This window comes from Rhineura floridana, chromosome 2 (assembly GCF_030035675.1).
Source record: "Rhineura floridana isolate rRhiFlo1 chromosome 2, rRhiFlo1.hap2, whole genome shotgun sequence".
Taxonomy (NCBI): Eukaryota; Metazoa; Chordata; class Lepidosauria; order Squamata; family Rhineuridae; genus Rhineura; species Rhineura floridana.
The window spans coordinates 193,945,204-193,964,381 of NC_084481.1; the positions used below are offsets into that span (position 1 = coordinate 193,945,204).

The 19,178-nt window shown below is 42.2% G+C and overlaps 1 protein-coding gene across 7 annotated transcripts; it reads right to left on the reverse strand.

Moving 5' to 3' along the window:
* Positions 1 to 207: 207 nt before the first annotated feature.
* LOC133377552 (rab9 effector protein with kelch motifs-like) lies at positions 208 to 18,165 on the reverse strand. Of its 7 annotated transcripts, none has more exons than XM_061611833.1 (13): positions 17,738 to 18,165; positions 12,466 to 12,633; positions 11,977 to 12,082; positions 9,897 to 9,998; positions 8,552 to 8,780; positions 7,832 to 7,855; positions 6,832 to 6,954; positions 5,920 to 6,107; positions 5,457 to 5,656; positions 3,632 to 3,723; positions 2,614 to 2,758; positions 1,286 to 1,383; positions 208 to 1,199 (listed from the first exon to the last, which is right to left on the reverse strand). In XM_061611833.1, the coding sequence occupies exons 1-13, from the start codon at positions 17,938 to 17,940 to the stop codon at positions 955 to 957; spliced, it is 1,923 nt and encodes a 640-aa protein (XP_061467817.1). In that variant the 5' UTR covers positions 17,941 to 18,165; the 3' UTR covers positions 208 to 954. The 7 variants fall into 7 exon arrangements, with proteins under 7 accessions (XP_061467817.1, XP_061467819.1, XP_061467818.1 ...); XM_061611835.1 differs by having other exon boundaries at positions 2,614 to 2,668; positions 12,466 to 12,642; XM_061611834.1 differs by having other exon boundaries at positions 2,614 to 2,728; positions 12,466 to 12,642.
* Between the last annotated feature and the right edge of the window lie 1,013 nt (positions 18,166 to 19,178).

The window sequence follows — 19,178 nt, forward strand, 5'->3', positions numbered from 1 at the left end:
GAGAACACATTTCTTCCAAATGTTCATTAGGGTTGTGTATACTCTGTACTTTGAAAATATTAATAATTCTGCAGGAGAAAAAAAGAGATTCTGTGACCTGCACAAATGAAGCAAGGGTGCATAGTTTAGGAGGGGCTGGGAATGAGATTGTTTCCTCTTCATAAAACCAGCAAGGTTTTATAGCATAAAGAGAGCTGAAAACAGCAAAATCAGATTTTGATAATCAAAACTCATGTGCATGCTTTATTACACAATTTAGGTACTGGGGTTTTTTGGGGGGTGGGGATGGCTTGGTCAAACTGATGGGAAGGAAAATCAGAAATAGGAACACAATATATTGGGGAGAAACAGGAACAAAAAGGAAAGGCATAGAAACATATAAGGGGGAAAACAGACCCAAGCAAATTATATGACAGCTGTGTCAAGTATCTGAAGTCCAACCTAGAGGTCCTTGATTTTATAAATATTCTGCAGTATTTGTCAATTCATATTCAGGATACTTCCCCTCCACTAACAATATAAGCTAAAAACTGAGCATACAGATCCAAATATAGGATTAATCTGTGGAGTTACTGCATCCAAGATTAAATCTCGTGTTTTATAGTGTAACATGATCTCAGCCATATGGCTTCCTAGACCCATGATTGGGGCATGTCATAGATAAGAGCAACCAAGAGTTCAAGGGCAGCAACAGTGAGGACATGCAGGGGGAGGGAGTACACTGAAGCAACCAGGCACCAAAGTGCAAATACTGAGTATAAAACCTGTCATCTCATGAAAACCCATTTTGTCTCTCCAACATGGGATGAAACCAGCAAAGCCTTCAGAGGGATAATGCCATCTTGATAACCTCTATTCTCATTGACAGGCATGCGCTCCTTCACATACTCTTTAAACATCCATAAGTCTTTCTGCTCTTGCCCCTCTTCATCTTCACACAGAACTCCCAATGCCTCAGGCTGGACCCAGGGGAGCCCTCGTCACCTCCTCGAGGTCCAGCTGGAGCTTGTTTGTAATATTGTAGAACTTGCCATCACAGTCTGAGCCCCCAAAGACCAGAACCGTGCATAGGTTGCGCTTGACCTGGCTCTCCTTATCCATGTCCGTCAGGTGAGCATAAGTTAAGTTGAGCAGTGTGTGGCCTGCCCGAGGCAGTGAGCAAAGGTCGCTATGCTTGATTGCATTCCAAGTCAAGGTATCTGCAATGGAAAAGGGTGGTGGGTGCTAGCAAACCACCTCCACAGCTTGAGGGAGCACAGGTGGCAATAGGGCTACAGTGACTTACCAAGATGGAAGGTGAATGCATCCTGAAAGGCTCCTTTCGCACTGCAACCTCCACTTATCAGCACTTTCTGATCTGACACAGGAATGGCAGCATGGAAACTGGAAGCAAAATATGGATTCTTAGAAATCAGTAGAAGGCTAACATGAGAGCCTGTACCTTGGAACACAGTTGCTTGCTTTGTGTCCCACCCTTTAGGGTCATCATCTCTTCCATCCAGCTAATAGGCTCCAGTCCTGGCTCTTCCATTTTCTTAAAAGATATCGTATGCCTATAAGTATGACTATAAATTCTATAGATTGCTCTGTAATCCATAACATCACAATATCCACTTGCACCATCATAAGAAAACATGGTGGCCAGAAACAGGGCATCTTTGATGCAGCAGACAATGGCAGCGGAAGGTGAAGAGGCAAAGGCTAAGGTGGATCTGGTGTGGCTCACAGGCCACAAATGGGGAAAGATTTTATAAAACAGAAGGCTCATCTTTACTCCCAACCCTGTTCTGCCCTAACTTGCACCATAGTATAGAGATGGACTGAACAGACCGATTCCACTTTTTTGGGAAGTCTAATTTCTGCAGTAATGTATGGATTTTTTTTAAAAAAAATCTGCATAATATTTTAACATGCACACAAGAATTGCTTGTTCTTATGGAGTGAACTGATGGCTGCTTTTTAATCTTCCCCCACTTTAACATTTAACCACTGCTTGGAGCAGCTGCTGTCACACTTGAAGATTTTTTCCCTAGTGTCCCTCAAAGAGTTAACAACTACTTGAAGCAGCTGCCTAGTGTGGACTTCAAAAACCAGGGCTGCAAATGCTTTTAAGGTTATTGTGATGGGGTGACATCCGGCATACCTTGCACAATAAAGAAAAAAGGTGGCTGCCACCATAAATCATCTGCCAGCATCACTTCCCTAGAATCTTAGAGATAGGCAGGTAAATGGATAGCTGGAAAGTTTCATCCAGTAAAGCAGGGATAGGGAACTTGCATCCCTCCTGATATTGTTGTACTCCAACTCCCATAATCCCTATCATTGGCCATGTTGGCTGGGGCTGATGGGAGCCAGAGTTTGGCAACATCTGGAAGGCCATAGGTTCCCCATCTCTACAGTAAACAATCATGGACTGGGTTTCCTCTTGGCAACTTAACAGTCTCTTTGCAAGTACAGCACATCCAGTTTAAAGCTCTGCCCTCGACTAGCCCAGGCCCCAAGGATCTATGACTGACAACAGCCCTCCAAACATGTATCACAGGCACGTTTCCCTTATGATCACTAGCATTGTTCATGTAAGAGAGTACATGTAGCCCCACAATCAGCTCTTACCTGCGAGCTGAAGGTTGTCCAGAGAGAAAAGGAACTGATGTATACTCCATGAAACCTGGAGGTGCATGAGGAAAAATGGAAGACTTGCAAGAAGTTCCTGGCATCTGAAAAACAGCTTTGTGGCATCTTAAAGACTGAACATTATCTATGACATGAGCTTTTATGGGCAAGAGCCCACTAATAGATACATGAGGTGCTTATTTATTACATTTATAAACCGCCCCATAGCCGAAGCTCTCTGGGTGGTTTACAGCAATTAAAAACAAATATACAAATTTTAAAACACACAAAAATTTAAAAACACATACTAAGCTGTTATCAACAGTTGCAGATATGTGCGCATCATATGTACCCATACACATGTATGTATGCAAGTGGGTGAATGTAAACACTTAATGGAGTCAATTGGTAATGAACTGCAAAAAGGACATATGTTACAAGTGAGCATTCACAACACAACTATTGAATCTGAATCACTACCACCTATATTTTTTCCATTTTTCTTCACTTCCTCTCCACCCATGTGCACATAAATATATAAACAAGCATACCCTTGCCAATGGACAATAGCACTTCATGATTTCAATGGACTCAAGTCCATAAAAACTTATGCTACAATAACTTTGTTATGCTTTGAGGTGCTTTGTTGTTTTTGCTGAAACAGACTGAAACACAATTTCCACTCTGGAAGGGAATTGCAGCAGCTTATATAGAATGTAAAGGCACACATCATTCTACTGCATTTTATCTAGCCATAAATCCTGTTACAGTACCATTAATCTTGCAAGGGGCAATGTGGGGTTATTTCTGATCTCCTCTTCAAAATATTCCAGAGCAAGTCACTGTCCATTTTTCTCAGGGTTTCCTCATTCCAGTCTCCTAAATTCTGACATATTCCCCTTCAAGACATTCCTTTATCCCCACCAGGCCTGTGACAATGCAGCTACCTGCAACTTGGACTCTGACTTTATCCAAACTGAGACAGGACCTGGAGGGGCAGCCAATCTCTAGTTCTTACCTAGATCTAGGATGTGTGTGTCATTCAGGTAGAAAGAAGTCCTCTGGCCCCCAAATATGATCAACTTGTCCCTCAGTAGAGTAGCTGAATGGCTGTGAGATGGGAAGGACGGGAGAAGGAAAACAGGGAAATTAAATATTCCCTGTAATATCTATAACTAGAGATCTAGTTTGTCTTGTTTTACTTATTTTTCCTGGCTTCAGTCCATCTCAGTGACAATTTCAGGGTTCCTACAGTGGGCCTTTGGTTTTATGAATATCCAGTATAGCTCCATCATTTCCAAAGTTAGCAAGATCTTTCATGGAACGATGCAAAATGTCTGGCTGGCTCCAACAAGACCTTAAAAACAAATTATGGTATTCCAATATCCAACAACTTTCAAAACCAAGATTTTAATATGAGGAGACATAATCCTCACTGAGCCTCAGGTAGTGGCACAAGAAGAAAGATGTTCTTATCTGATCAGAGAAAGCCTGTGTGGTGTAGTGGTTAAGGTGTTGGACTACAACTTGGGAGACCAGGGTTCGAATCCCCACACAGCCATGAAGCTCACTTGGTGACCTTGGGCCAGTCACTGCCTCTCAGCCTCAGAGGGAGGCAATGGTAAACCCCCTCTGAATACCGCTTACCATGAAAACCCTATTCACAGGGTTGCCATAAGTCGGAATCGACTTGAAGGCAGTCCATTTCCATTTCCATCTGATCAGAAATGTGTGTGTCGGATATGCAATGTTTATGCTTTATATTTTGCCTATAGTTTGTCTTTATCTCTGTTAACATATCCTGCCTGCAACCTTAAGGTGAAGGGCAGGATATAAATTTTAAAAATACATAATAAAACTCGTAATATGAACCACAGAACACAGGTTTTTTTAAAACTATAAGAGATACACCAAGTAAAAAAAGGCTTCACACCATTGCCTGAGTAGATTCTCTAATATTTATCTAGGAAAAGAGCAAAGGACACAAGCCATCAGAAGTAATAGAATTTCCCCTCTTTGTTCAAATTATAACTTATTTAAGCAACAGATTAGGGGATGATTAATTTGATCCAGGGACCTATAGATTTAGTTTCTAGCCCCATCTGTGTTACTTGAAAACTTAAAAACAAAGGCAGCATCTTTTTAGTTCCTTCTCTAAAATAGCAGGTTTTTTGAATCAGGAGAGAATTAAGAAAGACTTCAGCCAAACCTAATAGCCTTCTGTGTCAGAGGCAAGAAAAACTTCATCAGGAACTACACAGCTATATCAATTTTATGTTAACTTGGTCCTAAAACCCATGAGTGGTACTCACTCCACATGTGAAATAGGGCTTTTCTCCTTCACTCCCCTCTGCTGCAGCCACCCACCACCACAAGCTGATTCTGATCATCCGAAATCAGAGACACATTCCTCAGCATGAAAGGAAGTGTTTTGCTGCTCACATTAAACACCTTTGGATCCAAGCCATAGTCTTCCCTTCTGCTACTTTACAGAGATATATGGGGGAGGGGGAATCAAATGCTCCCAAAGAATTCCAGGGGAGGGGATATCCAAATACATACAGTATGTGAACAAGATTTAAAGACTGGTTGAGGGAGTGTCAGCTCAGCTTAACAGGTAGAGTTTAACACAGGGCTGCCTTCTCGGGGTCCCTTGGGGTTATAGCACTGTCAGATGAAGTAAATACCCATGAGAAGAGAAGGTACAAAAAATCTCAAAGGGATCACTCATTAGGCTGCTGAGAAAAGGAGAGGAGCATAAGAGAGTCCAATATTATGCTTCAGTCTCCTGACAGTGAACTGATAAAAAAACACTACTTAAATATTTAAACTTCTTGCCTTACCCAAGCCTAGGCAAAGGTTTCTCTCCCTCAATGATGGGTTGATACCAAATCTCATACTCTGGATTGAAAATGAAGAGTGTGTTGCTGCAGGCTCCAGTCTCCAGGGATGACATTTTAGGGAAAGCCCCTCCAAAGACAAATAGCTCCTTGCGGTATATGGTTGCACTGTGGTAGGCCAGTGTTGGCACTTTACCCTTAGCCTGAGGAAAAGATCTCCAGTCAGCATATTAACCTGATTTAGCATCAAAAGCACCAAGGGCTCTCTTGCTGGAAGAATAACTCATTCAATCTCTGATGCCTTCCCAATGGCACCTGCTTCAATTACTCCCCACCTCAACTGTGTTCCACTTCTCCCTACTTGGGAAAGAAATGCTTGCAGAAAGGAAGTGGGTAAGATGCAGGGATAGAGAAATGGATGTCTACTCTCTTTCTTGCTCAGTGCTTTATTTCTCTTGCAACTCACAGACACATGAAGCCACTTCCAAGATGCCGTGTCCAGGACATGGATGCTGCTATAGGGCTTCCCCTCCCTCATACCCCCAAAGACGTAGATGTGCTTGGTCTCTGGGTCATAGGTGGCACTGTGACCCCGTGAACACTGTAGCATGGAAACTTGTGCTGGGACGTCCATGGGGAACCAGAAGTCATTGTCTGCAAAATCAATAGCAGAAGTAAAAACAAGATAAACAATAAAAAAGATGCACATAGTAGCCAAAAGCTTATTAAAATGCCAGAACACAAATACTGTTAGATCCAGACACTTTCAAGCTCAAATTGCCAGGCACTGCAGATACTCCCTTAAACAGTACCATCTCCACCTAGGAAACATATTTTAATTCAGTTTCACCACTTGTAGACAAAGTAAGAATACATACATCAGTATGAACTAGGGTTGGGATCAAGTTGGCCAATGCTGCTTCAAAAGCATTCCATCGACCTAACACGCAGTATCAATTCGAATTCGTTCTTTGTCCGCTATCAATTGCTTCTACCAGTCCGATTTTTTCCCTTTCAAAATACAAATAAAAATAAACTATTGATATTTTAAAAGTAATTATCCATATTTTGAAAGGAAAGCAGCTTCACATCCAACTTCTCCACTATTATAGGCTTGCCTTGCTTCCTCCCTTTTTGGAGCTTTGATTATTCATATGGGGAGGGGGGTGGCACGTGCAAGAGAGATGTACTGCTGTATGTAAAACCAGTAAAAGAACAATATATTTGAGGGGAGAAATCTGATGTTGGGGAAAGCTGCTGAAGTTCGGAACAAATAGGATCGCTCTGCAAAGATGGAGACTATGTGGGCCATTGAAAAATCTGGTAGAATTCAGCAGAATTCTCGCCCATCCCTACTATGAATACAGAAGTATCTCACCAATTTCCAGTTTCCATAGGGCATCCTTACAAAATTGTTGATTAATTCCTTCACCGCCAATCAGAACAGCAGTTTCAGGATCACTCAGGCACATGGCATGACACCATCGAGGGCTTGGACATACTGTAGAGAGAAGTAGAACTGCAGACAGAAGAAACATACCACAGAACCCACCTCATTGGCGGAGAATAATTCAGGAGACCTCCCTGAAACCTGTAACATGAAAGATTCTGGGTGTCTCCATACCACACTTAATGTGAAATTGCCACCACTCACTTTTTTTACACAACATCTACATATCATCGAATCAATATCCTCCAGTGTTTTCCGCATGCTTCTTCAATCACCCTCCAGATCTCAGAGTAGTGCAAACTACATAGGTGTAGACGGCCTTAGCACTAATCTTTCATCTTTTCCTTGAGGTGCAGTTTAGATATGCATAGTGACATATTGGGCAAATAAAGATATAATAACCCCTTCACTATTACCTTTCCAGTCAGTACCATTCTGTCATTGTTCTAATCAATCTTTTTTTTAAAAAAGTAGCCAAAATAACGTTGGTGCTAATTTAAACACAAAAAGAATAAGATATTTGTGCAAAAAGAACATTATAGCACTAATTTATAATCTGATTTAAAAAGCTCACCACTTTGCCTTTCCCTTTGTTTTCCAACTTGAGATTCCTAGAACTACCTTCCAACCTTTAAATTTTCTAGGAAGTTACACAATTGCTCTTATAATCAATAAGCTCTTTAGTGTTAAGTTAAATAGCTGGAAAAATGACTACTCAAGTGTATTTTGTCTTCCTCACCCTTATGACTGTCACGCCTACAAGGGTGGACTGAACACTGCAAAATCTACATACGTAAGTATTGCTTTACCCCAGAAACATGGGAAGTCTGTAGTAATGCTATGTGTAGCTTACAGCAGTGATTCTAGAGCTGCTACTCTGGAAGCACTCAATGAAATTCAACAAATTGTTCAAGGGGCAGGTATTTACCTTGCAGCTGTTTAACCTCCAAGTCTGCAGACAGAAAATGTAGAAAGATTACTATTCTTGTGCAATGCTGTCTTCATATTGATTTTCAATGCTGAGCTATGCGCTTATATTGGAAAAATAAAACATGCTGTTTCATCATAAACAAAGGGTAACAAGTATCACCCAGTATTGGATGAAGTATTTTAAAACACACACTCAATAATTTAACATGAATTGGATAGAGGCATACACATTTTTGGGCACCGATGGCCAAACCACAAATTACATTACACACTGTGAATGGCACTGCTCAATTCCCACCAACCCCAAACTCTAAACAGCATTAGCAGCCATGGGGAGACATGATCAGAATCATGAGTCCAGCATGCAGGGGATTTACCTTTTCCTACCATGGTATGATTCTGATCTGAAAACAGCTTTTTGACTGCATGAATATGAGGACTGCCCAGGAAACTATAAAAAACAAATTGGAGGTTGTCTCCAAAATCTCCATAAACTGCAAGCCCAAATCTGAGTATCACTGATATCATCAAGCATATAACTCTCTGCTAGGTATTTCCCCCTAAATTCTGTTCCTGATGACAAATTCACATAAATTGGAGAACTCTGAATGTGTGTTGACTGGATACATACAGAATCTAGTATGTGCTAAAGTAATGTACATCACAGCAAAAGCTCTGAAATTGACAACCTTTCCATTCCTACTATAGATTTACTTACCTTCAGATTCCTGCTGTCCATTGGATGCCAGAAGTTCAAAGAGAACCCGCCTGGTCTTCTTTAGGTGAATTGGGTTAGGTGTACATGTTTTCTTCCTGGTCTCCTCACATTCTGTCACTGTAGCAGTTGTTTCTGGAGCAGGAAACATCAGCAGCGTTTCCAATGGTGGAGAGAACTCCTTTTCAGGTACAAGGTCTTTAACCAGCATCACTGAACTCTGATTTTTAGCCTGTCCCACAGAAAACAGAACAAAATTAGATTGGGATCAGAACTTATTCAAGAAAAAAGAATGGGCCTGGTGAAAGCAAACACTATGGACAGCTCCAGTTTTCCCTGGGTTGCCCTAGATGGGAAGACTCCATGTTGGCTGTTCTTGCCTTAGATGTTTGTCCAGGTTGTGAGTTTCCCTAGAAGTTATTTTCTGCCAATACTACTATAAAATAAGTGTGGGTGAATATTAATGTTAACTTTGCAAAGAGTGTTAAGGCATGTCTCTTGCTTTGCAGGAGCTAAAAACCAGGGACTCATTAAGAATTCACTGTATAGTTAACCTAGAGTACTATGGTCTACATGTCTACTCAGAAGTAAGTCTTTATGTTTAATGGGGCTTACTTCCAGGTAAGTGGGTACAGGATGGCAGCCTAGGCTTTGGTTTAGGGTTGGCATTGGGGAAAAGCAGAGTTCTTGTGCTTTTAACAGCTCTATGATGGGCAGAAATTCAACAGGTCATGCCTTTTACAGTATGAAACACAATGATGGAAAAATCTTCACCATGACTACTCTCGAATGTTGTGTTAGGCCACGCACCCCTCATGGCAACCATTTTGTATTATGCTACACCCCCTTAGCAACCATTTTGTGACTGCCCCCATCAGTCTCTCAAAATTTGAAATGTGCCCTCTGGTCCAAAAAAGTTGGCGACCCCTACTTCAGTCAGAAACACAATCTATGAGCAACTGTTCTAGCTCTTTGACCTGAAGCCATCTTACAGATTCCACAGAATGGGGTAATTGAATATTAGAAGGCCCTTCTTCAGATTGTAGATGAAAGATTATATTTTTGCACACAGAACTCGTCAGTAGAGGACAATTCCACTAGGTGGAAAGGTTTCATGTAGCGCTCTCCCCGATGTACCAGGGAACTTTTTATATGGAATAGAAGTACTCACCTCCCCACACACACACCTTTACAGTCTGAAAAAACACACTGCAGAATTCTCCTACCAGTCTGAATAACTTGTAGACTGGCTGCTGGTCTGATCATGTCCTGGAGGTTGTTTATATAGATGCAAGCGTAGAATGAAGAAAAGCCATCAGAAGAAGACTACTTCAATATATAAACCTACCTCCAATGGCTCAACCACTCGCTGAGCAGTATCTTCTGGAAGGACGGGTGACTGATTCGGTTCCGTCGCCTGAAATGGGTGGGTAGGGGTGCTGTTGAGCAGCTAAGAAGGAGATACAGGCATGAGAACACTATTTTCAACCTGACTCAAAAGATTTATTTATTTATATCCCGCCCTTCCTCCCGGCAGGAGCCCAGGGGGCCAATATAATGCACAGATGAGGAGCCCCCTTTGATAGAGGGAGGTATGGTGCCAAGTGTGTAACCAAGTAAGGGGAAGAGTGATGAGACATCTTATATCTGTCCCTTCTTCTGGTCTTTCCCTCAACCAGATGGACCATAGTTAGGCAACAGCAACCAGTTTGCCTTTGGGTCTGCCAGTATTGCTACTAAATGCCAGATTAATCCATAATAAAATCTTCCTTATCCATAATATAATTGTGGATGAGAAGGCTGGCCTTAGCTTGTATTACTATACCAATTGGATTACTGTGATGTGTTGTACATGGGGCTGCCTTTAAACATTTTGGAAACTGGGCGATACAAAGATGCCAGAGTTTTGTCGTCTTCACTGGCTTCCAAACAGTTTTCAGACCCAATCACTTTGGCTGTTTTTGAGCCTTACAGCCTTTCATGACTTGGAACCTCTGTACTGGAAGCATTGCCTCTTCCCATATATATCTATTGAATCCTTGAGGTTTATTTATATGCATTTACAGGCTGTCCAGTATGCAGAGCTACATACAACTTAATACGACAAGTAAACTATGTATTACATAAACATTACTAGACCATAAATCCAACCAAATCAGCAGCAGTCAGAAAACTGGAAACACACTGCAATAGAAGGGATTTGCTAATCTCATCCTCCACCTCCAAAGGCCTGTGCAAAAAGGTGCGTCTTGACCCAATGTTGAAATGTATATAATGATAAGGCCAGGAGGGGGGGCATTCCACAACCTGGGGGCCATGAACAATGCCCTCCCATGCACCACCATCTACAAACCTGACAGGGTGGCAGAACTGCCAGTATATCCACCCCTGCGGATCTCAACAACCAGACAAGTCATTATGGAAGGAGGCACTCCTTCAGATATTTGGGGCCCAAGTCATTTAGGGATTTGTGTATTACAGTAAGCACCCTGAACTGGGTGTCATCTTGAGGATCCCCTATAAGTGCCCCCATCAAGTGAAGTTCACAGGGCTGCAATGAATGAAAGGGCCTTCTCAATAGGGGCTCCTGATAGTTGAATGCCCTCCCTAGAGAGGCCTGCCTGGAACTTTATCTTAATCTTATTTTCGTGTCAGGCAGCTTCCTATTTTATTTTCACTTTTATTAAGTTGTGGTTCTAATGTTGTTTTAACTTGATAGATTTCACTCATGTTTTAAATTGGTTTAGTGTTGTGCATATATGCAAGCCATCTTTCAGGACACACTGTCCTCACCAGGCAGAACAATTGCACAACATATCAATATAAAAATCAAATTGAAATCCACGGTACAGCCCTTAAAATGAGCAGTAAAACTTCCATCAAGACAACAATTAATAAGATGCAAATTCAAATAAAACATATTTTCAGAGTTCTACTAAAAAACAACTGTGACAGGGTCATACATTGAGAACCTAGGGGTGGCTAACCTGTGGTCCTCCAGGCATTATTGGGTTACAGTTCCCATCAGCCTCAGCCAGCATGGCCAATGGCCAGGGGTGATGAAAGTTGTAATCCAACATCATCTGGAGGGCCACAGGTAAGGTACTCCTAGTTTATAGCACATTTGATGTAAATGAAGAGACGCTCCATTCATCTAGGAATCAGCAAAACCCCAAAGAAGCCATGGATCACAGCAAGAACCAAGATACAGACTAGTGCCTTTGAAACAACTGAAGTAGTTGCAGATCAAGATTTTAAATAAGATGATTAAGGGGAAATTTTCTCCATCTTTAACAAGGGATGTTACAGGGATGGATACTGTTACAACAACTTCCATTTTCAGGTATGAGTACATACAAAATGTAAATCAACATGAACCAAGTCTCAGTAGGGAGCACAAAAAATGACAGGATATGAAACTTTCTTACCTGTTCCTCAACAGTCAGAAGAAGCTTAACAGGGTTACCGTTCTCTTCCTGCTTTAACGAAGCCATCAGAACATCTACCTGCCAGTTGCTTTCCCACACCAAACACCTGCTTGAGCAAACACAGATCACTGTTTCTTGCCACAGGATACTTTCACTTTACTTCAACAGCTGATAACTCAACAATGACAATACATTCTTAAGCTTAAGAACTGCACATAAAAACAGATCTGAACAAATAAGAACAGATGATTTGGCAGGTTATAAAAACACAGGATCCAGGCAAGGCCTAATGACAGACCATGACAGCATGTTGATTGCTGAAGACTTGATTTCAGAACCAACCTTTGCTATAAGCCTACTGGCTAACCCTGCACATATTCCCTGACTTTAGGATTTCTTTAACATCTTCACAGTATGTTTGCTCAGCACTTAGCAGACTGACAGTATCATAATACTGACAGCAAATTCCATTAAGGGTCTAGAATTCACCTTGCCTCAGGCCCCAGCTGGCCAATCCTTTGCGGCTTAACATCTGGATTCACTAGTATCTCCACAGCAATGCTTGTCTTCTGAGAATAGCGGCTCCAGTCACCCAAACCAAAGACCACTAGCTGTTTTGGCAATGGAAGTGGCAAGTGAGCCTGGTAACATTTCCGACTGCATTTGCTTAGAGAGAAGAGAAAATATATTATGCTCAAAAGTGATAGTGTGGCAACAAAATAGGGAAGAGAGGATACAAAGTGATGGAAAGCAAGAAGAAAAAAAGACTGGGATTCCTTCAAGCCAACCTGAAAAGGTAGACAAAGGAACTGACAAGAGATCTACAAAGTTAGAAATGAGACAGAAGTGGGTCACTAGAAAAGTTTTCTTCCCCACTGCCCAATCCTTGCGTTCTGTAAAAAAAGAGTTCTATGCAAGTCTTAAACTTGCTGCCATAGTTTATAAGCAGTATTAGGCTGGTAAAAGAGGTGACCCACAATATTGTGAGGGGGATACTTTTTAAAAATGAGATTCTGCCTATGCCTTTCTCAGCCTACTTTGAAATTTTGGCACCAGCAGTCTTCCCAGGAAGTCACCCAACTAAGGTCATTTACAAATGTGAGGCTTACTTAATGTGCAACTTGGATGGAAACCCTACATTCACCAATTATGTACAATGGCTCTCTTTTGTATTTTGTATGTGGGCTCCAGCAGTCCCAATTTAACAGGAGCAGTCAATTTTATCCAATACATGCCCCCATTTTACCTTTGTATGGTTTTGTAAATTCCTGTTTTATTTTTAAGCATGCACCCATGTGCTTAAAGTGTACTAAGTTCTCTTCCATCTTGTTTTCCATAACTGCTTATTCAGGTACTAAACGCTGAGTGAGTTCAAATTATGACTATCCTGTAACAGAGACAGCTGGACATGCTATGAGATTAGATGTTCTACTGAATATTAAAAGACTTAAACTCCTAGAGTAGGGGTGGGGAACATGTGGTCCTGCAGATGTTATGAGACTCAAGCTCCCATTATCCCTGGATACTGTCCATTAGCCATAGTGGCTGGGGCTGATGGGAGTTGGAGTGCAACAACATCTGGAAAGGCCACAGGTTCCCCATCCTCATCCTTGAGGGCTTAAGATATAGCAGAGTGTACGGAGGAAAAAGTGCATTCAGCAATGAAGAACTGGTGTGGTGTGCTGAGAGGCCTTGATTTTTGATGGGAGAATCAGGATACTACAAATATTATTATCTGTGAAGTGGTGAAGGGCATAGCACACACACACACAGGTAAGCAGAAACAACTAGCTTGTTCGTTCTTGGGCCTTTTAAATACAACAGCTTGACATGCAGAAGTCAGTTAATGAAGCTTCTCACAACATAGAAACATTAACACTTACAAACATCTGTACATCAGGTTACTGTTAAAGGCACAACTACAGTTGAATAGTTGGCAGCCCTAATTATACAGCCATGACAGTGGCTGTATACTATAGCCAGCGTGGATTTTTCACATTCCGCAATGTTAAATTGAAAATACCCCCCCATGCCATTATGATGCTTCCCATAAGCTCATTTCAAAACAAAACCTTACAAAACAAATAGTACTAAACTCAGAAACGCTTGCTTAACAACCCTCTCAATTTTCATGGCGATACACAAAACAGTCAGAGAGAATCCAGAGTTCAGAATCTAAAAAGAGGAAAAAAACCTTCAGAGCCCTTTTGGACTTTTTTCTCTTGAGAGTTCTCATAATCTGTTGAAATTCATTAAAAATCAGCCATGTTCACAGGGTGTACCTGCAATCCTAATACTGACCTTGCCCCATACTCTGACCTTCATCTTCTGCAGTTTAAAAATTTAAAAAATGCCTGGCTGATTTTTAATTAAATTAAGAAATGTTGGCTGGAAGCCTATGATAACATGGGGCATGCTCAGTAAGAACCAACTGTCAGTGTTCTAAAAGCTTCACAGCTGCTGGGCTTGGCTAATCAGGGGGCCACACCTACACCAGACTTTGATTTCACTTGAGACAGTCATGGCTTCCCTCAGAGAATCCTGGGAAGTGTAGTTTGTGAAGGGTGCTGAGAGGAGACTGCTATTCCACTCTGATTGAAGGTCTGTGAGGAGAACAAGGCGTCTCCCAGCAACTCTCAGCACCCTTCACTAACTACACTTCCCAGGATTCTTTGAGAGAAGCCATGACTGTCCAAATGACTGAAATAAAGGCCTGGTGGGGATGTGGCCAGGAACAGCTTTGGTTTAAATTTGGATGGGAGGCTACATATGCCTGCTGTAGAATAAAAAGGTGGGGGAAACGCTGAAAAGCAATGATACTGTTCACAATGTTTTCCTTTTGCTCTCTGCTATCTTTCTGGTGCCTTTTGAAGACTTTCCCTCTTTTAACAAGCCTTTTAAGGTGAGACCTATCCCAGTCTGTGTTAGAATTGCTTTTAATATGTTTTCTTTAATAATGTTTTTAACCCTTTTATAAAGATATTTTAAAAGCTTTTAAAAAAATGTTTTTAACGTTGTTTTGTTTTAATATATTTTAAGGTCTTTTTATGTTGTTTTAAAGTATTTTTATAGTTTCTGTTTGCTGCCCTGGGCTACTGCTGGGAGGAAGGGTGGGATATAAATCAAATAATAAATAAATAAAGGAAAGGGGCTTCCTTACTGCCCAGTACCCACCCACCCAATCTCCTCCCCCTCTCCTCCCCTCCCCTTCCCTAGGTCAGTGTTGGACTACGACCTGGGAGACCAGGGTTCGAATCCCCACACAGCCATGAAGCTCACTGGGTGACCTTGGGCCAGTCACTGCCTCTCAGCCTCAGAGGAAGGCAATGGTAAAACCACCTCTGAATACTGTTTACCATGAAAACCCTATTCACAGGGTCAACATGTCAGGACTGACTTGAAGGAAGTCCATTTCCATTTTCAAACAGGATCACACAGAAATAAATCCCATTGAATTCAAAAAGTATGCAAACAATCAAACCCACCCTCCCTTCTCCTCCCTCCTATTCCCTCCCTCATGCCTCTTCCCTCCCCCTTCCTTTGCCTCTCCCTCCCCATCCCCCTCCTCCCCTTCCTCCTCCCCATGGTCAGTTTTATCTATCTTAAGCATGATTGCACGGAAGGAAATACCATTGAACTCTATATGCCTGAAAATGATCAAACCTGCCCCCCCTTCCCCTTCCTTTGCCCCCTCCAATACGGTCCTTCCCCCTCCCCCTCTTCCTCCCCCATGGTCAGTTTTTCCTATCCTAACCATGATTGCATAGGAGTAAATCCCATTGAACTCAATAAGCATGCAAATGATCAGACCTGCTTTTTTCCCTCCTTCCCCTCTCCTCTACCTTCCTCCTCCCCTCCCCTCTTCCTTCTTCCTCCTCCCCTGCCTGCTCCAGCCTTCCATCCCTCCCCCCCCAGTCAGTTTTACCTATCCTAAGCATGGTTGCACGGGAGTAAATCGCACTGAATTCAATAAACATGGAAATGATCAAACCTGTCCTCCCCTCCCCATCCTGCCTGCTCCCATCCCAGTCCTCCTCTCTGCGTTTCCTCCCCTCATCCCCTGTGGTCAGTTTCACCTATCCTAAGCAGGATTGCAGAGGAGTAAATCCCACTGAACTCAATAAGCATACAAATGATCAATCCATTCTCAGCAAACTTGCACAGGATCCCATTTTTTACCTCCTGGATTAAAAAGCAGGGAAATTCACTAATAGGCAAAAAACCTTGCGGTTTAAGAAGTGAATGCACCAGGGGAGCAGGAGATCTGAACTCCTCTCTGAAAAATTGGACTGCCCTACAAATTTGTCAGAATACAAACACAATTTGGGTTGGTCTTTCACAGTCCAATCCACTTCCTGTGTAGCTTGCAAGAATTTGGTAACGTGCCTCTGAGCATATGGTGAGTGGTGGCAACACCTGCAATCAGCCCAAATAATAGAAAGACGACAAGTGTTGTGCTGATCTTGTTTTAGCAGAGAGGAAGCAACATTATTAAGACAGTTGATATAGTTCAGATGGTCACTTTAAATATGTATGATTTACTTTGCAATTTTAGTGAAGTTTCCTACAGGAAATCATTTTCTTTTGTTTCTATTTCTGTGAATATGTGAAGTAGAGCAAAATTTGCACTAAAAAAACTCCAAACATAATTGTGGAATAATGGCACTGACTTCTGCAGAATAGTCTCCAGTGGACCTCAGGAGTGTCTCAATTTGCACAAGATAAAACAGTGGGAGGTGAAATATATTCTAACAAAATTCTAGGTGTGCTCTATGTTTTTAATTGACCGTGCCCACCTTGCCTTAAATGAACTGATTTAAACATAGCAGGCTGAAAACATGCATCCTCTTTTTCCCCACAGCTAAGAGTCACTGCTGAAGTAGCAACATATTGTAATCAGTCTGATTTTACATCAAACTGCAGTTTCAGATTCAACTGTTAATGCACCCAAAATAGAAATAGAACATAACCTCCCATTTGAAACACAAAAGGCTGTCTGCACCATCATATGACAATGACCAATAAAAAGGCTTTGAAATTAATAAAAATAACGTTGACACAGATTTCTGGATGAATAATGAGGAAAATAAAATTTTCTAGTTTAGATTCTCTGTAGAAACATTAGTAACACAGGAAAGAAGCAAAGTAAGAAGAACACCAACATACACAAATATAATTATCTTTGGAGATGGCAGGTGTTGCCACCACTCACTATATGCTCAGAGGCACATGTTACCAAATTCTTCCAAGCTACACAGCAAGTGGATTGGACTGTGAAAGACCAACCCAAATTGTGTTAGCATTCTGACAAATTTGTAGGGCAGTCCAATATCTCAGAGAAGAGTTCAGGTCTCCTGCTCCCCTGGTGCATTCATTATAGCTGCCCAATTTCCCTTCTTTTTCAAGTTTGATAGAAATATCTGTGGGCTATAAGGTACGTTCTTAAACTGCAAGGTTTTTGCCTATTAGTGAATATATTCATAAATACTGTAGCAGAAACTCAAATGTTGTTAGTCTTTAAGGTGCCACAAGACTCTTTGTTGGTTTAAAATCGCTGTTAAAGAGTCAAAACCGAAAACACCATATTAAAATTGTCGGGGAGGGGAGGGGAGGGGAGGGGGGCCTCAGAAACCAGAATTGAGGCGGCCGGCGGAAACTTTGATAGTTTTCTGCTTCATTCTTCCCTGCTTATCTATCCACTCTCATGGATGGCGGGAAAACAGAATTGTCTGTCCACAAAATCAGCACGCACAGGTCTCACCTACTGAGTTGCCGGGGCGGCTGGTGCAGAGACCAGAGGATGTAGAACTCGAGCTTGCCTTTCCCCAGGGTATAATCAACACCTCGACCCTGCTGGACTATGGTAGCCTCCCGCTCCCAGAGGCCTCCGGGAGCCCAACTCCATCGCCGGCGGGGCGTTCCTAATCCATCGGCAGCCAAGACACTAGAAGTGGCAGAAAGCATAGCTGCGGGGAATCAAAGGATACGAGACTTTAAGGCTGAGAGCACCCAGTCCTATATTTTAGGATACAGGCAACAAGGGCTGACACGAACAGCTTCTTTGTCAGTTCGGGCGGCTCGACATGCGACAGCAGACTGTGGTTGGACATGGACACTTTGTAGCTACTCAGAGGTGCTCTTTACAGCCTCGCACATTCCAGGGCGGGGCTCTAATATCAACAGTTTAATGATCCCTGTTTGAAGCGCTTTATCAGCGTCAGGTGTGACAAACGTGGTTGTGGTTCATTTCCTGGGATTATTTATTTGTGGGAGGGAGGAGCGTTTGGTGATTTAGGAACAAACCAGAGCACTGAGGCAGCTGGGTAGTTTTGACCCTGGACTTAATAGCGGTGCGAGAGGAGGCGACATACAATTAAAATTCTCTGCACCTGTTTCTGTTCCATACTTTACAAGTGCTTCTGTGCAGGGTTTTTTTGTGAGGGTACAAAGCACTGATACCTCTTTTTTGACTGCACATAGCAGCCAGGGGCGTTGGCAGGTACTCACAGCACTTTTATGAAAGTATGAGTTCTTGTTATATGCCTTCAAGTCGATTACAACTTATGGCAACCCTATGAAGTTTGTTTGGATATATTTATAGGGCTTTTGTGGTAAGAGATATTCAGAGGTGGTTTACCATTGCCTTCCTCTAAGCCTATGGCACCCGGTATTCCCAGGCAGTCTCCCATGCAAGTAGTAGCCAGGCCTAACCCTGCTTAGCTTCCGAGATCCAACGTGTTTGGGGTAGTATAGCCGTAGACTGAAGATATGAGTACTGGCACCTAATACTTTTTTTTTTAACCAAAAAAGCACTGCTTCTGTGTTCCTGGGATGCTACACCGAGGTAGCCAACAGGGTACTCTCCAGCACAGCCAATGGTCAAGGATGATGGGTTGTAATCTGCAACAGCTAGAAGGCACTACATTGACTACCACTGTGTTAGAGCACACCAATAGTTGCTAACCCGGATTTTTTAAAGGAGAAAAACACTCTGGGCATTTGCAGTTTCACATGCTGCAGAAACCAGTAGCAGTCCATGCCAGCAGCAGTCCATTGGCTGACACTAAACCTATTTGCTACTGTCTCTATTATCTGCCCAGTTGGGTGGGGTGGACTTTGGCCCCAAGGCCTAGCCCTAGCTGCATCACTGGGCCAGACCACAATCTGTCCTAACTCTAAAATGGGAAGAAACCTTGCCTCTA